Below are 18529 nucleotides of genomic sequence, written 5' to 3' on the forward strand. Positions count from 1 at the left end.
TATTCCTTCTGCATTACTTGGGCGCAACACAGGCACACACTAGACACCTCGTGAGCGTCTTCTTTTTTGTGTGCATATGTATTGAGCTAAATATCCTGTTACTATGTATGAAAACCAACTAGGTCAACAGTTAACTCTTCTAATTATTCGCCTATTATGTTAATTGGAAACGCTAACGTTGCACAAAAGGCAGGTGACCGATGTAAAGGATTTCATGGTGCAATATAACTTAGCCGAGACGATCTGACTAGGAATATCAGTATCAAAGCGATTTCAAGCTATGAAAACATGATTAACTCTACAACTGCAACGCATTATTATTATCTTTTTTTTTTTTTTTTTTTGCTGCGCCCGTCCAGCGGGAATTTTAAACATTTCAGACTTAGCAGGCTCCCTCGAGTTGAACCGTGCAAAAGTTGCGAATGAATGCATAATTTAAGCTTGACTTGTATAGAGCTATAATTCAAAAGTATAACTTTCAAACTATAATCAGCCATTATGATCGCCTTCGTCATTTGCCCATTGGTAAGAGCGAGTTCCACAACTTTGTAAATATTAAGTACCAGTTAGTTGGCAGGGAGAGCAATTATTAAAGCGTGCACTGCCTACGTGTACGGGCATCCGGAAGAATTGTCACAAACTCCGCGTACACGTTGCCGCGGAGTGGGAGAATGCCATTAGGGAAACAATATTTTAAATTCTGAAAAATGATCGCGCATTCTTCGCGATGCGGCAGGCCAGCAGCCATTTCTAATGAGGAAACGAGGATGAGGCAGTGGGGAGGGGGACACGCTGCTCTCCTCTCATGCATTATGCAGAGCTCTTAAGGAAAATGAGCGCCATGAAGAATGAGCGCCTTCCCTAGGACGCATGCAGATGGCGCGCGCGTGCGCACTACAGGTAGCGCCATCTGTCAACAGCTTGAAGAAGAAGAAGGCCAGGAGCGAACGTGGCCCCGCTGCGGTCGCAGAGTGAAGGAAGAGCGCGGTAATACTCAAGTTTCTTTTTTTTTCCCCTGTGTTTTCCCCAATTTATCAAAGTGGTGTGCTGTCAAGCGAAGGCGGGCACGGTTTCGAAGACTGACAAAGAAAGAAAAATGTGAGTTGGGCGTAAAGACGAAAGCGATGGAAATACAGTTATAAGCTTAAACGAAGAAAGAGCGCAGCTAAGGAAGAAGAGTGTTTATAGAGCGGTTGAAAAGAAAGAAGGCAAGAGAGAGGGAATCAAGGAGAGTGGACTCACGTCTGAGGAAGTCGACGTATCCCCTTTGTCGGTAGGGACCTAGAGAAATACAAGGTGAGGGAAAAAGGAGCAAGAGAGAAAAAAAAAAGCATACAATCATGAGCACATACAAAAAAGTATTCAGCCCGGCGACAATGGTTGTGCGGCGTGTAATAAAAGCCACCTCCATTAGAGAAATAGAATGTCTTTGGAATTAGGACGACCTCGAGCGCCACTCTTGCCGCCTTTTCGTGTCCCCAGGTTTGTAATCTTTTCGTTTCGTTCGCCAGAACTACGGTCTCCTTTTCTTTGTAACAAAAACGGGCAGCCGTTGGCGTTTGAAGACTCTAATCTTGGTTAGTGCAACACGTACAAAGGCCGAGATCATTTAGTGAGCACTCCATTAGCTATACTGCCGTCTGCGAACAGTGAAAAAGTGGCACAAAGAAAGACACCGAATCCTCTAAATACTACAGAAAAATCTCGGGATTGTATAGTCTTGGAGGTAGAATAGAGGGCTTTGACTTCGTGCATACTCGGCCGTACATTGTCGTGCTTACTGTAGGAAATAACAGAGCATACAGTCACTGTTTATAGATGAGGTCTACGCATGAAGTGACCGGCGTGGTGGTGCAAACGTGCGGCTTCGAAGATGAAGCTAGAGGAGATGATCCTAAGCAGACTACACATGAGCGCGGTTGTCTGTCTGGTCCATAGAGTTTCTTACTCTTACCTAGAGGGAAAGCTGTGCTGCCGTCTATGGGCATTTACATGGACTTTCCAGGCGGCCAGTTCAGCCACCATGGGCTGTCAAAGCATCATGGGCCGGAGAGCTACCGAGTGCAGAACTACAATTTTGGCCAAAACTAATGCAAAGATAAACGTTGTTCTACCGTAAATAATGTCCTAAGATTGAATATTGTGACTATAAATTACAAAAAGAGAGAGAAACAGAATGCCAGTGTGAGATTTATCCAATATAAGCGATGGCTCTTTCTCCTATTGGCTTAGTTTTGAGCAGCACAAATACCAATATTTCACACTTAATAGGCAAACTTCGAAATAAAAAAATGTTATGAAAATATTTATCGTTGTGCAATTACTTAAGGAAGTTTTTAGTGGCATTCGGGAAACAGAAACCATTTATTGGCGACGTCTGCTTTTGAGCCTTCGCTACTATGGCTTTCGAAGTCTACGTACGCACCTTCAAATGATGATGATGACGAAAAAGAAACATCGCAGTAACGCCACTCCACGTACCTGAGAAAAACCGACTGTCCCGCAACAAGTAGCACACCGGCCCATGATTCTTAGCGCGCCCATGGTGGCTGAAGTGCAGCGCCCTCAGCTTTCCCTCTAGTTAGTGTAAGGAACTCTGTGGTCTGGCCCACTGTGCCCCAATATGCCGTCCACTTTGCGTTGAGCGCGAGTTCCTTATAGAGAGCGTTAGATGTTATGACTATACTAGGATACATGCACTGACAAAATAGTGGCAGGAAGCAGACGAAGTCAAAATGCTTTGGTAAAAAAAATCCTTTGGTGCCTGTATAGAGGCAAAGAATATGCTTAAGTTTTTGATAACAGAGTATACGTTATACATTGCGCTCTCTTACTCAGCAGAGCTTACGCAGCCTTCTACGTGATTTGAGGAACACTGCCCACCATTGCTTTGTAGTTACGACGTAGATAGCGTGAGACGTCGACAAGTTAGTTTGACCACACGTACAGCGATTCACCGAATTCCTTTTATAATAGGATACAAATAAAATAAAAACTGCAGTTGCTAATTATGGACGATAGTGTGCTGCATGTATATTACTCCGCTGAATGGTAAAAAGGGCCAGTTTTTGATATTTGATTCAACCGAAAAAGCCAGCTGCACTGAAATTCTTGAGCTTACAATTTGGTCCAATAGCGAGGTTTTCATTTAGCCTACCAGAAAGGCCTTAATTGCGGACTACTTTCCGACGCGGAGAATATACCTGTGGCATTTACTGCAGACCTGAGCTTCATCTCACTGTAGAAAAGGTGTTTTATTTCATATGCAAAACACCAGAAATCGGTCATGTTCAAGGGGGCGATCAATAAAGCAATTTAGCTTGTTGGAGACGTAGACGGATACCGGTTTGCCGGACTCCTTTTGCGCACGCGCATTGACACGGGTGGGTGCATCCGTGGCCGCTGCGCCTGTGTGAGAGGGGTCCGGTGGATCGGTATACAACAAAAATAGGTCGTCTCTGGCAAGCTAAATCTGTATTTTAGGTGAATTTCGTTGTTACCCCCTGTCCGTAAGGTATCGCGGCAATTTCATATTACAAGAAGAATTGATTGAATCGTAAATAGGGATTGCTTACATGGAAGACAAGTATCATCGTTATTGTATTTGTCAATATAATTAAGGTCAACGTCATCTGCACAGCGGGCGATGGCACGCTTAGAAGAGGATTTAGAGATAAGTGAGGGTCATGCCTTGGAAATAAAAACAAAGCCATGTTACGCGTAACTCGTAGCAACAAGGTTTTAGATATTACCAGCAATAGCAATGTAAACAAAAATATCTGCAATGTCGCGGAAAAGGACTGGGAAGTCAGCGGTTATTCATTATATTACCGGATGGGCTCGCATGCACACCAGTCACAACATGAAAAAAAAAAAAAAAAAGAACAGTGTATGAAGGAATACCGCACGGCAATAAAAAGATGCGCTTTACAGATGATACAGGGGGAGACAAAGCTGAAAACAGGCTGCGAGCAGCGGACACATGAACGCAACAAAAAGAACCATAAATTCGGCGACTGGAACCAGCATCCACATTCACTGCGTTTCCACAGGTCTTGCTCCCGGCCGGGTGCCACAGCGGCGGAAAAAAAAAAAAAAAAAACCAGAAAAAAAAAGGGGGGGGGGGTGGCATTTTCTAAACTGACTTATCAGGCCCGGCCAAACGCGCACAAAGCTCGTTCTTTACGCACCCCTCCTCGCCCTCGTTGTCCCTTAGCCCGCCGCCGAGCGCGTCGCAATAATTCAATCCCACGCGCCCCCCGCAGCGGGCACTGGGAGAGTCCCCACGGCGGTGCTCTTCGCCGCATTACCCAAAAATGCATGAGGCAAAGCCGACTTCGCAGCCACACGCTTAGATACGCTTCGCTCGCGCCCAGCCGACTTTCCTTTGGGACTTTTGCTTTTATATTTTCTCACGCTCTTTCCCGCAGCAGCCACCTCTAATGCTCTTTTTTCACTCTCCCTCTCTATATCTCTTTCATATCCCATCTCCGTTCTCTCTTATCACCTTTTGTTTTCTTCCCAGTCTTTTTCATCATCCCACCTTTTCACTCGTACCATCTACCGCGGTGAAGCAAGCAAGCTCGTTTGGTCCTGTCCGCATCGTGTCACCTCCTTTGCTGCTATTTCCAGACCCCCTTCTTCGCTCACATTGGATTACAATGTTGCACTGTTTGTGCTGCTGCTGCCGTTGTAGCGCGCGGCAGCGACGGGGTTCGAAGGATTTAGCCAAATCCTATTTTTTTTTCGCTTTCTTTTAACATTCACCCCCTCCCCCCTTTCCCGCGCTTTTTTGTTTGTTCCCTGCGTGGTTTCATTCGACCACTTCTTCTATATCCTCTCCGCTGTTTCTATCCTCTGTTTCGCTTGTTGTTCAGCATGCCACCGCTGTGAGGTTAAAAAGAGGAAAGTTTCAAACTTCACTCTCCGCGTTGTATAACAAGGTATGCAGAGGTTCTTTCGTTCAGACTGGTAACCAAGAAAAAGAGAGAGAGCGAGAGAAGGCTGAAAAAGAGTGAGTGTGAAGAGAAAAGAATAAAGAGAAGGATGAGGCAAAATGGGATTTGAATGCCGTCATGGGTAAAAAGAATTAGCGATTCGAGGACTACGAGGAGATTCTGAGGCTGGAGAAATAAAAATAAAAAAAAAGGCGTGAGGAAGAGACATGAAGCGTGGGACGGTGATAGAGGCAACAGCGTTAAAAAAATAACAAGAAAATAGTAATACAACCGTTCCTGGACAAGTCCGAGAAAGCGAAAAATGAAAAGGAGATAAAGCACATAGATGGAGGCCCGACGTGCGAGACTCAATTAGGGCGGAAGAATTGGTGCAAGAGAAGGAAACGAGGTCCTCGACGACCGCGCATTACCATTAGGAAGGCGGGCGTGCAGTAAAGAGGGGAGAAGGGTATGGGATAAAGAACGAGAATAGATGGAAAGGGCAGAGCCTTGACCGACGTGCAGTCATGTCTCGGATTTGGGAGACTAGAGGTAGTTGCGGATGAAATCTAATCGTCCTTCATTTTCCTAGCCCTACAAGGCAGTAAATCAGATTTCTGCTTGCGTTTTCGTGGATGCTGGGAATCTAAGGCAGCTTTAAAAGTGTCAATGCGTTTAGAGAGGATGATGGACTTCCGGGTATTAGTGGCAGTAAAAATATTCAGGGGAAATTACGGAGCAGCAGGCCTAAAAAGACGTAGGTTGTTCTAATACATCTAAATCGTAAAGCAGCCACCTACTCTAAGAGACTAAAAGGTCAAATGGTCTTGCACATTATGGACCAAGAGTGCTATACTTGGGTTACTTTTTATAAGCAAAGAGACTGGAATGCAAAAAACTGCCAATGGTCAGGCACATTATGGACCAAGAGTGTTATTCCTGGTTTACCCTATATAAGCAATATATAAGAGATTACGCTATTGACCCCACTATTGATCAGCCTACTGATTCTGTGACGTTTGTGGCTTAAGGATCGATATATAATAAATGAAAGGATCCCTCTGCAACTGACACTACTGAATTGGTAACAGACTAACTTGCCAACTAAACTAGCGCCTGAAATATGGATTCATTCATCACCGGAAGAGTAAAAGGCCTCCATTCATCTGCAGATACCCGAATTATGAAATCACTTTATGACGTTTCAGGAAAACCCCACTGCCCTCAGTTATCTGTAGGGCCAATTAGGTCATTTACACACCGGAACAATCTGCGATCTTAGTGCTCATATAAGGGCTAGTCCCTCCGTCGCACTGATCTTGTGATTCATTCACACAATCATTTGCTATTCATACACGGTATCGAATAGATTATATTCGATCTCTTCCTCACTACACGTACAGTCTTTGTCGAAATACACAGTGCAGGGGTTTTGCTTCTGTGCCCTTTAATGGGCTTCTAGATGCACCCTGGGATATTTAAGGTCGAGAAGGGCGAGTACAATATTATTTGTTCCCTGCGAGATCCACATTCGCAGCGAGCCCCGTTATGCGGATTACAATCAGACCCCTAGGACTGTATATTTTTGGCAAAGACTGCACATTAATTCATGATTTATTGTGATCTTTCTCGATCACTAATTAATAACCTGGTCACATTTAACACAATGCCTTTTCACTCATTTCTTTATTAACTCGCTCGCTGCTCGACACTGGGAGTCCCAGTGTTGCCCAGTTAGTAGTTTTCCCGCTAATTTAAACCGATTTTTACAGTTAGCGGGCAAAATGGTGTGTTGCGGGAGGCCCGATTTTTAGCAGTTTTGAGGTTCTGTCGACTCTTCTTTTTTGGTGGTTTTCGATGGTTCCACAGCGTTTGTTTAAAGTAATGTAATATATTTAAATCTGCATTAGTTTCTGCAAGAAAGCACCGCTTTGAGCGCATTATGTCTCTGAGATGTCAAGGGGGCGAATATTCGAACACGCCCAATATATGCGTCTTGAATTGATTTATGCGGCATTTGTAATGCAACCATCGAGTCTACTAACAGTCCGGAGCACTAGGCCCTTGCAAGTACGTGCAGAAGTTTAGGAAAGTGTGGCAGAAGAAAATAAGTTTCGAGTGTAGGTAGTGGAAGTTCCAAAATGGACATAAATGATAACACTTATGTCCATAACACTTGTGACAACACTTTGTGCCGTTATAAAGAGTGGAAATGGATGTACTTGTGGAAGTCACGAGGACCTCAATAAGAAATCGCTGCCAGTCAACGGCAGTGGAAGACGCTCACTCTTGTCGGCTGAAACAGCCAAGGGGCACAGGTGCGTTCCTAGACGAAGTGAACCAGCACAGGTATGAATCTGACCAAAATGCCTTCTTCGAGCAGGCCAAGTTTGCTCTCTCTATGCTGAAGCTGCTCTCATTGAACGCAAACGTTGGACTCACGTTCAGTTATTCAAACATTATCAAATGTGAACACGCATCTTAACGTGAAAGGTGTTAGGCAAGGAGACACAATCTCCCCAGTACTATTCACAGCTTGTTTAGAGGAAGTATTCAGAGACTTGGAATGGGAGCAGTTAGGGATAAGGGCAGATGGAGAATACCTCAGTAATCTGCGATTTGCTGATGACATTGCCTTGCTAAGCAACTCGGGGGATGAACTGCAAATAATGATTGATGACATAAACAGGAAAAGTAGAAAGGTAGGCTTGAAAATCAATATGCAGAAGACTAAGGTAATGTTCAACAGCCTCGAGAAGGAACAGCAGTTTACATTAGGTAGGGAAATACTGGAAGTAGTAGGCGAATATGTCTACTTAGGACAGGTAGTAACCGCAGATCCGGACCATGAAAAGGAAATAACAAGAAGAATAAGATTGGGATGGAGCGCATTTGGCAAGCACTCGCAGATTATGACTAGCAGCATACCGGTATCGCTCAAGAGGAAAGTATACAACAGTTGCATCTTGCCTGTACTCACCTATGGGGCTGAAACGTGGAGGCTAACCAAGAGAGTTCTACTTAAGTTGAGGACAACCCAGAGGGCTATGGAACGAAAAATGGTAGGGGTAACATTAAGAGATAGAAAGCGTGCACAGTGGGTCAGAGAAATAACTCAAGTTACGGACATTCTAGTGGAAATTAAGAAGGAGAAATGGACATGGGCAGGACATGTAGTGCGAAGAGAGGATAACCGATAGTCGCTGAGGGTAACAAACTGGATTCCAAGGGAAGGAAAGCGTAGCGGGGGGCGACAGAAAGTTAGGTGGGCGGATGAGATTAAGAAGTCCGCAGGGGTGAAGTGGATGCAGCTAGCACAGAACCGGGTTAAGTGGAGAAATATGGGAGAGGCCTTCGCCCTGCAGTGGGTATAATCAGGCTGATGATGATGATGATGAGATGACGAAACCCATCTTGATTAGTCGAGCCGGACTCCGAAGGTAGGGTGAATGCTGTTTAACCTACTTACTGCTCCCATATGTAAGCCAAAATATCGGCACAATAAGAATGTGCACGATGTAAGCCGCACTGCAATTCTGCCTAGAGCCGGCGGTACCAGCGGAAAATCTTCCGCAGAGAGCTCGCCAAACCAAGACGAAGCTGATGACGTCTTTTTGTGAATGAAAGTGTCTGCCGCCATCAGTTTGTTGTCCTAAAACAAAGTGTCTTAGTAAGCTCAAATTAGTCATTTGGCGAGTTGGTACTCCCCTGATGGGGCTAGGGACAGGTAGGTCACCGCCGCTTGCGGCGGGGGCTAGCCTGCCACCGAATTTTTATCTGTTGTAGGCCGTCATTGCACCCGCCACCGCTTCGGTGGTGGACAACGGCTGTTGTTGCGGCGCGCGTCTTTCTCTTCCTTTTCTTTCTTCTCTATTTTGTCTTCTGTCTGCACGAGGCAGCGGAGGTGACTCAGCTACAGAGACAGTAGCAGGCTCATGCATTTTCTTTTCCTTCTTCCTTCAGCCACAACAACAGCTCAAATTAAACACACAGGAGGAATGTGGGAGATTCCTGAGAATTAAATTATTTGGAGTCGGAAGTTTCCAGTCAAACGAGAGAAAGAGAAGACTTTCTAAAATACTTTATATCTTGGTTATATTGTTTGCAGACCAACTAGAAACGCGTAAAAATGATCCTTTCGATGTAAGTAAGGAATTTAGCGTTTTTTAGCGGGTTTTGGGAATTTTTATTTTTGAGCTGACAACACTGACCAGAAAATTGGCGTTCTTCCTCGCTGTTCACTCAAACCCTCTTTGACTTGCTAACCATCTCCTTGACACAGTCGCTAAGCCCCACAACTTGACGAATTGAGTCGGCGTACTTAAAGGTCTTCGCGTTCGTATCACTCCTCCCTGCGCTCTGGGATTTACGATAGGCAATGAGAGACTAAGGATTCGAAAATTAATCAGAGCTCTTCTATTTCATGCAGCTGCCCTGCGATGTGTGCAAAGCTCACGATGACGGCTCTCATCCGACTCAGTGACGAATGAATTTTTTAATTGCACGAAATTGTGTGCAGATTGCAGTGCTAGACAGTGAGATTCGAATTGATAAAGAAAAATCTGAAGACCCGTTCAATCACTTTCACTGAAAGCAAAAGAGTCAAGACTTCTGGGACGAAGTTACCGGCCGAAAGAGCACGGATGCGCCGCCTTCGGTCTGCTTTAAAGGTAAAAAAAAATGAGGAAAGAGAAGACGGCCGCCTGCACGAACGACAGGTATCGATGGCACATAAGAACGCGAAACAGTGATGGGGGAAGAGGCAAGCTCCACAGGCGGAAGAAGATCAAAGCATACAGACGTAGATGCCGCCACTGTGTACGAGAGCGCCGGTTCGTAGCAGACGACATCGTATTCCGAGTTAAGCAGACGACACGAAAAAGAACAACTCGCAGAAGTAAAAAGTAGAGGAGCGTTCGAGAGACAAATAAGAACAAATTTCGAGCGATATTGCTCGAAGAAGGAGTCGAGTTCGACTCTTTAGCATGCAAGGGAAAAAGGAAGGTAGCGCAGTCGGATAATGACTTGGACTCCTTTTACGTAACATCGTCTGCGTGTCTTTTCCCCTTTGTTCCGCCCTCTTTGCCGCTAGGACGAGCAATATCTCTCTAGGAGGCCTCTCAGGGACAAGCGCGCAATCTAGGTGCTCCTTTCTGTGAGGTCGTGGATCCGACTATGTGCCGTTTCAACGCGAACGTAACCACCGCGTCCTACTACTCAGAGAAACGGGGCTACCAGGAAAAGATGGCAGCCGGTATTTACAGGCATAATGACATCTTTTATGCTGCCGTGAACACAGGATTGGCACGTATTCCGCGGTATAGCATGTGGTAGGTTTAAAGGATTTGCATAAATAGGTGATGTACACAGAGATGCACGACCTGCTCGCATATCCTTAGATATCTGAGATGAAACAGGTTTCTGAAAGGCATGGCTCATCGCGCTGAAACCGACTATTCCGAAGGGCTTTTCCCTGTTCTTAAAATACTCCCGACTCATAGAACTGCTTTAAAGAATCTGACGACTGTTGGTGGAACGCTTTCTGAATGCTTGTTCTAGTAGTCAGATAGGGCTAGTAAGTAACAGTCTTGTACCACAGACGGTCAACCTTATTTACTGGTGTCCTTTATGGCCTTTAACAAATATAAACGGCTAATGCTAAAGAGGATACTGTAGTAGAGGTCTCCGCTTAATTTACGCCCCCCCCCCCCCCCCCCCCCGCCCGAGGTTCGTCAAGGTGCACGGGCATTTAAAGTATACAAATACCTTTTTTGTTCGTCGGAATTGAAACGCTGCAGCCACGACATGGATAGAGTCCGGGTCACCTGGTTCAGCACAACCTTAAGTAGTGTCTAAGTATCTGCCCGCGAATGAGCAGAGTTGACCTTGCGGCGCTTCCTCCCTCCCTCCCTCCCTCCCTCCCTCCCTCCCTCCCTCCCTCCCTCCCTCCCACTCACTCACTCACTCACTCACTCACTCACTCACTCACTCACTCACTCACTCACTCACTCACTCACTCACTCACTCACTCACTCACTCACTCACTCACTCACTCACTCACTCACTCACTCACTCACTCACTCACTCATGTGCATATTCACCTATGTTTCATTTGTGATTGATGCACACCATCAGTGACACTACCATGCCGAGTAGCGCGGTGTTCCAGATGAAGGAAATTATTTAAAAAAATTGGTGCTTGTCTAGTCTTGAGTGAAACAACGTGTAAAAAGGATGGTAGCCAGGACCGAAGTATCACAATAGTTCCGACAGATACGAATGAATAAGATTTGATCAAAGAATCTGCTCTGCGACCAACGTGATTTCGTATAAGCTCCGCTGGTCAAATGAGGGATCTGTTGTAGCATAATCTGCGATGGTCACGTCATTCATGCACACATGCCTAGAAGACCATGATCTAGAAAGGTGGGTGTGCTTAAGCACGCGTTAACGCGGTATGACAGGCGTAGACAGCAAGCAGCTCAGGTTCAACGAAGAAGAACCGTCGTTATTCGCTTCAGGTTCGGGTTTGATTTGCAAATACGCTTCCTAGCCGGAGCCCACGCAGAAAAAGGAGTCGAGCTGCCCTCTTTTGCCGGCGGGGAAGTCGGGTCGTATATTGGGGATGCCGTGGGGAAAAGAGGGCTATACGAGTGCGCGGAGTTGTGGAACAGGGCTAAGGGTTAGGGAGAGGAAGGGAGTGACCTCGCTCTGGGCCCCCGTTTCCGCGCTTTTTTATTTATTTTTTACTTTCTTCGTCATCTCAGTCGCGGGCGCAAACATTGGATCGCAGTGATTACCATCGATTGAGCTGCTCGGATGTGCGGCGGGCCGACTATGGAAGCGGCGGACGAGTTTGGCTTCCTTTGATTTCACAAGAATGTATCCGTAACAGTGAAGTTTTGGTGTCAGGACCAAGCTAATAGCCCTACTCCGAGGTTTTCTATCGTTATTCCTACCAGCTGCAGAACTCCGCCTCGAAACATGGCTTCTTCCCTGTGACCGCTTGGTTAGCAGAGGAACGCTCCAGTTTGGAGGGTGCATTAAAATCTGTCGTCACGTTTTGTCATTAACATGAGAAGCGTCCAACATTATATACTGTTCTAGCTTATAACTTCTCCGTCCGGCTATTATGCCTGCGTACCTTTGTTCCTGCGACTGTTTCAATTATTTTTCCGTCAACCGGCGCAGTTATCAATCATCACAGAATTTGTAACTGGTACGCAATATATTTTCTTCCCCACTGATGTCGGGATCGTCGACTAACCTCAAAATTTTGACCGAGTCGGATGCCCCGGTAACGGACGAAGAGGAACACATTCTTAACAGACGAAACATTCTTATACAAGTGTATTTGAAAGAAGCAAACTGAGACAAAATGTAAGAAGACAAAGGAGGCTTGCGAGGAAAAAGAAGTAAGTAGCAGTAATACTATTACAGTAGTAGCGGTGGTAGTCGTAGCAGCAAGATGCAGGAATAACACTAATAGCAGTACTAGTCGTAATAAACATATTTCGTTATTGCAGCTACTAGGAGAGGAGCACGTGATCGTATCGATGAGCAGTTCATTGCCGGGTATCAACTTGTGTCCTGGGGCGCACATAACGAGTAATCTCCAGAGGAGAAGAGAGGAGAATGTGGAGGCTGGCGGAGCCGATGCGTCCGCTAATGTAGCTACGGCGTGCCTTGCGGGAGTCCGACATGGCGATGCCTGGTGGGTTGCCTGGTGGGTTAGTGTCTGCTGCCAAAACATTGACTACATGCTCTGTGGAAGCAGGTTCAAGGGTCCGAAGAGAGACCCTTGGAGGGTGCACGTGGGGGTCGTCATGGTCATGAGTCCATTAACAAGGCCGGCGGCGCTTATTATCAGGATGACTGTCGAATAGAAGAGAGTAGAATAAATCGTTAAACAGATGACAGTGAAGCAGGTGGCCGAGGCTGTAGCCTCAATAAAATACACGGGCATCTGTAGTGACTTTCATTCTAATGTGCATACCCGCCTTTACTTTGCCTTGATAATAACGAGCGAACTTCCCGAAGACATGCTCTCCTTGCAGACGAAAGCAGCAGTAAAGCCATCGTTGTTTAATTTGCGTGCATAATATCTTTTTTTTTTGTAATAGCGTTTCAGCCATAAAATTAGGAGACGCCTGCTTCTGGGAAAGAGAGCAATGGTTAGCCTTGACCGCCTAGTAAAGAGCAGAGACATTAGTCTGCCAACCAAGATCCGTATAACCCGTGCGATGGTCTTTCCAGTTGTGATGTATGGATGCGAGAGTTGGACTGTGAAAAAGGCTGACCGCCGAAGAATTGACGCGTTTGAATTGTGGTGCTGGCGAAGACTCTTGAGAGTTCCTTGGACTGCCAGAAGATCAAATAAGTCAATATTGTCGACCATAAACCCTGACTGCTTATTGGAGGGTCAAATTCTAAAGTTAAAGCTCAGCTACTTTGGTCATCTGATGAGAAGAGAGGAGTCGCTGGAGAAAGATTTGATGTTGGGAAAGGTTGAGGGTCGCCGAGAAGGGTAGGCAACGAACGCGATGGTTAGATGGCATCCTCGGGGCACTGCAGATGAAGTTATGTGATGTTAGGAAGATAGTGAGAGACCGGAAAGCGTGGCGTGACATGGTCAATAGGGTCACGAAGAGTCGGACACGACTGGACGACTAAACTGAACTTGTTTCTGTGTATACATGAATTCATAGGTTTTTGAAGCGAAAGCTTCACCACAGCATATAAATCCAAGGTCTCCGTGCGGAGCCGGAGCCGCAACTGCGCATTCGCCGTAACCATGGCAACCAGCTGCGCTGCGCCGTTTCACAGGTGTTCCGCCGCTGCGCTCCCTACAGAGAGGAGGAGGGTAGCGTCATCCCAGCAGATGAGCGCGCCGGAGTGGAGAGGAGGAAAAGGTAGTTTCCACACTGCGCGCGCGCCGCTGAGGAGAGCTGACCGAGTGGAGCAGGAAAGCGTTTGGCAGCATTATAGCAGCATCCAATGAGCAGGGCATGAAAGTGAACCGGAAATTATTATTACAACGCTGGTGAACTTCGATGCGTTTGATGCAACGCTCAGTCGCCCGCAGCCAAAGCTTTCGCTCCACATCCGGTTCAGCAGCGTTGAGCCCCTCAACTTTGTCTCTCGTGGCGCCGCTGTCTGCCAGGCACCATTTGTCAAGCCAACTTCTTGCTTTGGCAGGCCCCGAAGTTGTGTTCCTGTGTTACGATAAATAAAACCTATTAATATTCATAAATGACGGCCAGTGGTTCCTGTTATTTCGCCGAAGAAACACAGAAAAACAGGCGGCCAATTCCAAAACATTGAAATTTAATTCGTAGGGGGCCTCCGAATAAACCACTACGACCCTTTAAAAAAATCAATAGAAAAGAGGCCGACCAGGCAGCAGACGTTGCGCAAGTAATAGATAGCGCTGGTTTAAGCGAGCTTGATCATTCATGAGGATTTGTGTAATGATAAAATACATTCAATATCTCTTTCCCGCGTTAGGCCTTCTGCCTTAGGAGCTCAGATTTTAAAAGGCTCGCGTTCGGTGGTGTCGGTTTTGTAGAGCGCGGCATGTGATGATGATGATGATGATGATGATAATAATAATAATAATAATAATATTAATAATAATAATAATAATAATAATAATAATAATAATAATAATAATAATAATAATAATAATAATAATAATAATAATAATAATAATAATAATAATAATAATAATAATAATAATAATAATAATAATAATAATAATGTGGAGATGATGTTTTTTCGGATGGTCCGTAGCTGAAACAAAGAACGCAGCACTCAATTTTTTGTTGTGCCCGATAATATCTAGGGCTTTTCCTTAAAGGTCGCGGCTCAGCTAACCGAGCGATTTCCATTTACGCAGAACCAACTTGGATGTGTACAACCATTTGTTCAAAAATACATTATAAATATTTATCTTGTTATATTTTGGTGTTACGCTATTATATTTAGACACATTGCGTAAACTATATTTGACGGTGTAATGAGAAAACCTACCTAGCGTGGTAAGAAGTGTGTTTCGTAAGCCGCTCTCGAGTGTGCCATGGTAATTTTTAAAAACTCAATTCTTCGCGAAGCGCTTACGTAATATTGCGCGTGTTTTCGATGTCGAATGGGCCTTGTATAGGCCCTTTCACTACTCCCATCATAGTCAGGTATGCAGCACCAGCTTTGATTGATTTGTAACCTGAATGCTTAAAGAAACAGAGAAAATAGCGCACTGAAGAGGGCGTGCAGAATGTCTATGAAATATTTAAGAATTTCCAATGAATGAAGAGTGCCAGCATTTAGGCACAAAGTGGTTGCTTAAAAAAAGCTTACTTACATTACATTTTTGACAATGTTCTTAATTTTCTGTTGTTTTAGCTTTTTGTTGTTGTAGTATTTCGTTTAATTTCCCCCTCCGTGCTTAACTTAATTTACCTTTATTATTAGTGCTATCGTTTTTCCCTTTCCGTCAATGCCCACTAGCATCAGCTATTGACATTTTCACAGGAAGTCTGCTTTTACCGGGATATGATGTACTCCAAAGAGTACGAAACATACTTCTCCCGCCTTTCTTTTTTATAAGCTACATACTGAGGCTCTGCTTGTTAAAACATGACTAGGAAAAAAAATGACATTTTTGTGACTACGGTAAATTTTGTGCGATATGCCTCATTGCGCAGGTAACTGTTGATGAGCCCTGTGACATATTTGTTTTCTATTTGTATTATACAGCCTCTGGAAAACCTGTCTGATACACACATATTGAACCCGTTGTTTCTGCGAAACCACTGCTTTTGTACTACGGTTGTTCGTTTGAGAGAATTGTATGCACAGGATGAGTTCCAACCGGATTGGCGCTCACTCTTTGATTCGTCTGCATTACATCATGTCTATTACTTTGTTAACTTGGCGTGTTCTACTGCGCATCGGGTTGATTTGAAGCTGTTTTGCTAATAATTTGCACACAGTTCGTACACATCGAACATTGCTTCAGTGCACTAAGCACCGCGCTCAAAAAATGAGAATGGTTCAACGCTGCTGAACCGAATGTGGAGCGAAAATATTAGCTGTTGGTGACCGAGCCTTCTTCTTCTCCTTCTACTTCTTCTTTTTCGTTTCCTTCTCCTTTTTAGTCTTCTTCTTCATCTTCTTTGTCTTCTTCTTTCTTTATTTATTGATACTGTCAGCCGTAAGGCCGTTACAGGGTGAATACAAATACATGTAATTAAGGAACACACAGCCACAAGTACAACCTTATATCTTCTTAGTGTTCTTCCTCTTCATCTTCTTTTTCTTCTTCTCCTTCGTCTTTGTCTTCGTCTTCTTCTTTTCCTTCGCGTCTGTTCAAGGTCATTCGTGACAGCGGCCACGGACTACGCGACGGGTCGAAACCTGGGGTAATGTAGCTTTAGGAACAAAATGAAAATTCGGCGTATAGTAGTGGTAAGGAGTGATCGGCTGGGACACGGAAGGGTGATTGTTCGAGTTCTGGGATAGACACGATATTTTTTTTTACTTAGGACATGCCCTGGTGCTACGCATCCTGTTCGTGCCAGTGTGCCTCACTGTCATGTATGGGCCCATCCCTTGTGAGGGTAAACACGAGAGCGCATGGTTGCTCTGTGTGGAGTGCCCTCGCGTCTTACCCGACTGCACATTGAAGTGAAGTGCCTCGCCCCGCTGGGGTGGTGCAGTGGTAAGACGCCCGACTACTGTGCCGGAGTATCCGGGTTCGAACCCGACCTCGGCGGCTGCATTTCGATGGAGGCGAAACGAAGTGGCGTCCGTGTGTTGTGCGATGTCAGCGCACGTTAAAGATCCCCAGGTGGTCGAAATTACTCCGTAGCCCTGATATTTGCCAAGTATGGCTCGCTTAGTGGCCTGGTTAGAGCAATGTGATTCGAGTGACGACCTAAACAATGAAGATTATGTCTACTCCCCTTTATCCCCATCCATGGCCATGAGCCTTCCCATTCAATAAAGGACATTCAATCAATCCACTACGGCTCCCCTTCCTCTCTTTCCACCTTCACTCCCACCTTCCTCCCTTTCCTTACGGCGCGGTTGAGGTGTCCACAGAAAACAAGTGAGCCAGTTACCCCGCCTTTCCCTTCCTATAAATCAATCAATCAGTTCCCTTTCGAAGCACAATTTTCAGGTCCCTCTATACCTCTGTTCATTTGCTTCGATGTGGGATCACGTAGGTCGCAATGGCGATTCAAAGAGATGATCGCATGCTTGTGTGTTCACCCTAAGACAGCACGCCCTCGTACGTACATGAGGTCTTTTCCATGAAGTAAAATTCGTAGCAGGTGGGGGTGGTGAAGGTAAAAGAAAAGGAGTAGTCATTGTTGGTAATCACCAATGCATAAGAATGTTGATATTCATCAATACACAGAAAAAAAAATGAACTGGGGGACGGGGGTACAGGTACGGACACTATGGACCGACTTTAAAGGCATGACGCGACACGTCTAGAGCTTCTTCACTTGTGAGTCCTTTTTTTGCATGCGTGCACTTTGCCACTCGCTTAGTCACTAATATTTTTATTTATGCTTTTTCTATCTCACACATACTGTGTAGCATATTAGTCCCAACCCAGTCGGTACAAACCATAGGCCCAATATTGCTACTATGTCGGCAATGCGCGGGTCCTACATTGGGGCGAACATTGCCGACATAGTACCGATATTGGGTCTATGGTTTCTGCCGACTGGGAAGCTACCATATTATGTGAAAAACCAGCTGACATACTGGTTCGTACTCTCTTACGCTACAAGCACGAAGAGCATGTGGCCGTTCTCTTCAGAGCTTCACTGCACCTGACCTGACTGCGCTTCGAAGGTGCGTCTGTACCTGTGCTACTTTTCTATGATGTGCGGCCGTGTAGCGCGCAGAAGCGCTTCGAAGAGAGGGACCACTTCCACGCGTGTTCACATTAAGAGTTGAATGACCCTGTAGATATAACGCCTTGCTCAATCTAGTCGTAAGAACGTGTCTGCGTGGCCTAGGGATTGCGTATGAAAGAATTACGGAGGTTTTGATTCACCTCCTCTACCCTCCCACCATCTGAATTGGGACGGTCTAGTTGATCGCTACTGCGGAATTGGTCATGCCGTGTGGTCACGTGGCGTCGCACCACCAAACTATCAGTAAGTGCCAGCTGTCAACTAGGACAGCGCCAAGGCCGACCACGGCGATGCTGGATTTCCTATCGCTATCGCGTTAAATTTTAGAACTAATTAGGGGATGGTGCCTTTAAATGATGTTACGCTTTCAGGGTAGACGTAGAAAGTAGAGCAATGGTTTTCATTTGTGGTCACGAGTTAAAAAACATTGGCGCGAAACAATGGGGCGGGTACATTAGATAACAAGGGCGAAGGGGGTCACCCCCCCCCCCCCCCCCCCCCCTTGTTGTGGGTTTGATGGGGCGCTCAAAGAATTCAGGGTATGAGAATGCCTACATATCACTGGTCTGATTTTTCTTATTGTAAATGTTGTGTAAAACTTGGTCCACATGTTATCATTTTCATGAACTAATGCCGAGTGACTAATAGTTTGCCCTTGAA

The 18529-nt window shown here is 45.5% G+C and overlaps 1 protein-coding gene across 3 annotated transcripts in view; it reads right to left on the minus strand.

Annotated features, from left to right (window-relative positions):
• Nucleotides 1–18529, minus strand: part of Lar (tyrosine-protein phosphatase Lar) — a 761776-nt gene that overhangs the window by 102208 nt on the left and 641039 nt on the right. For all 3 annotated transcript variants that reach the window (XM_084576898.1, XM_084576900.1, XM_084576897.1), the window contains one exon: nt 1243–1281. In XM_084576898.1, coding sequence (XP_084433024.1) covers nt 1243–1281 — 39 coding nt within the window. The remainder of the gene's footprint in view (nt 1–1242; nt 1282–18529) is intronic.

This window comes from Amblyomma maculatum, chromosome 8 (genome assembly GCF_055883805.1).
Source record: "Amblyomma maculatum isolate TAMU_Amacu chromosome 8, ASM5588380v1, whole genome shotgun sequence".
NCBI lineage: Eukaryota > Metazoa > Arthropoda > Arachnida > Ixodida > Ixodidae > Amblyomma > Amblyomma maculatum.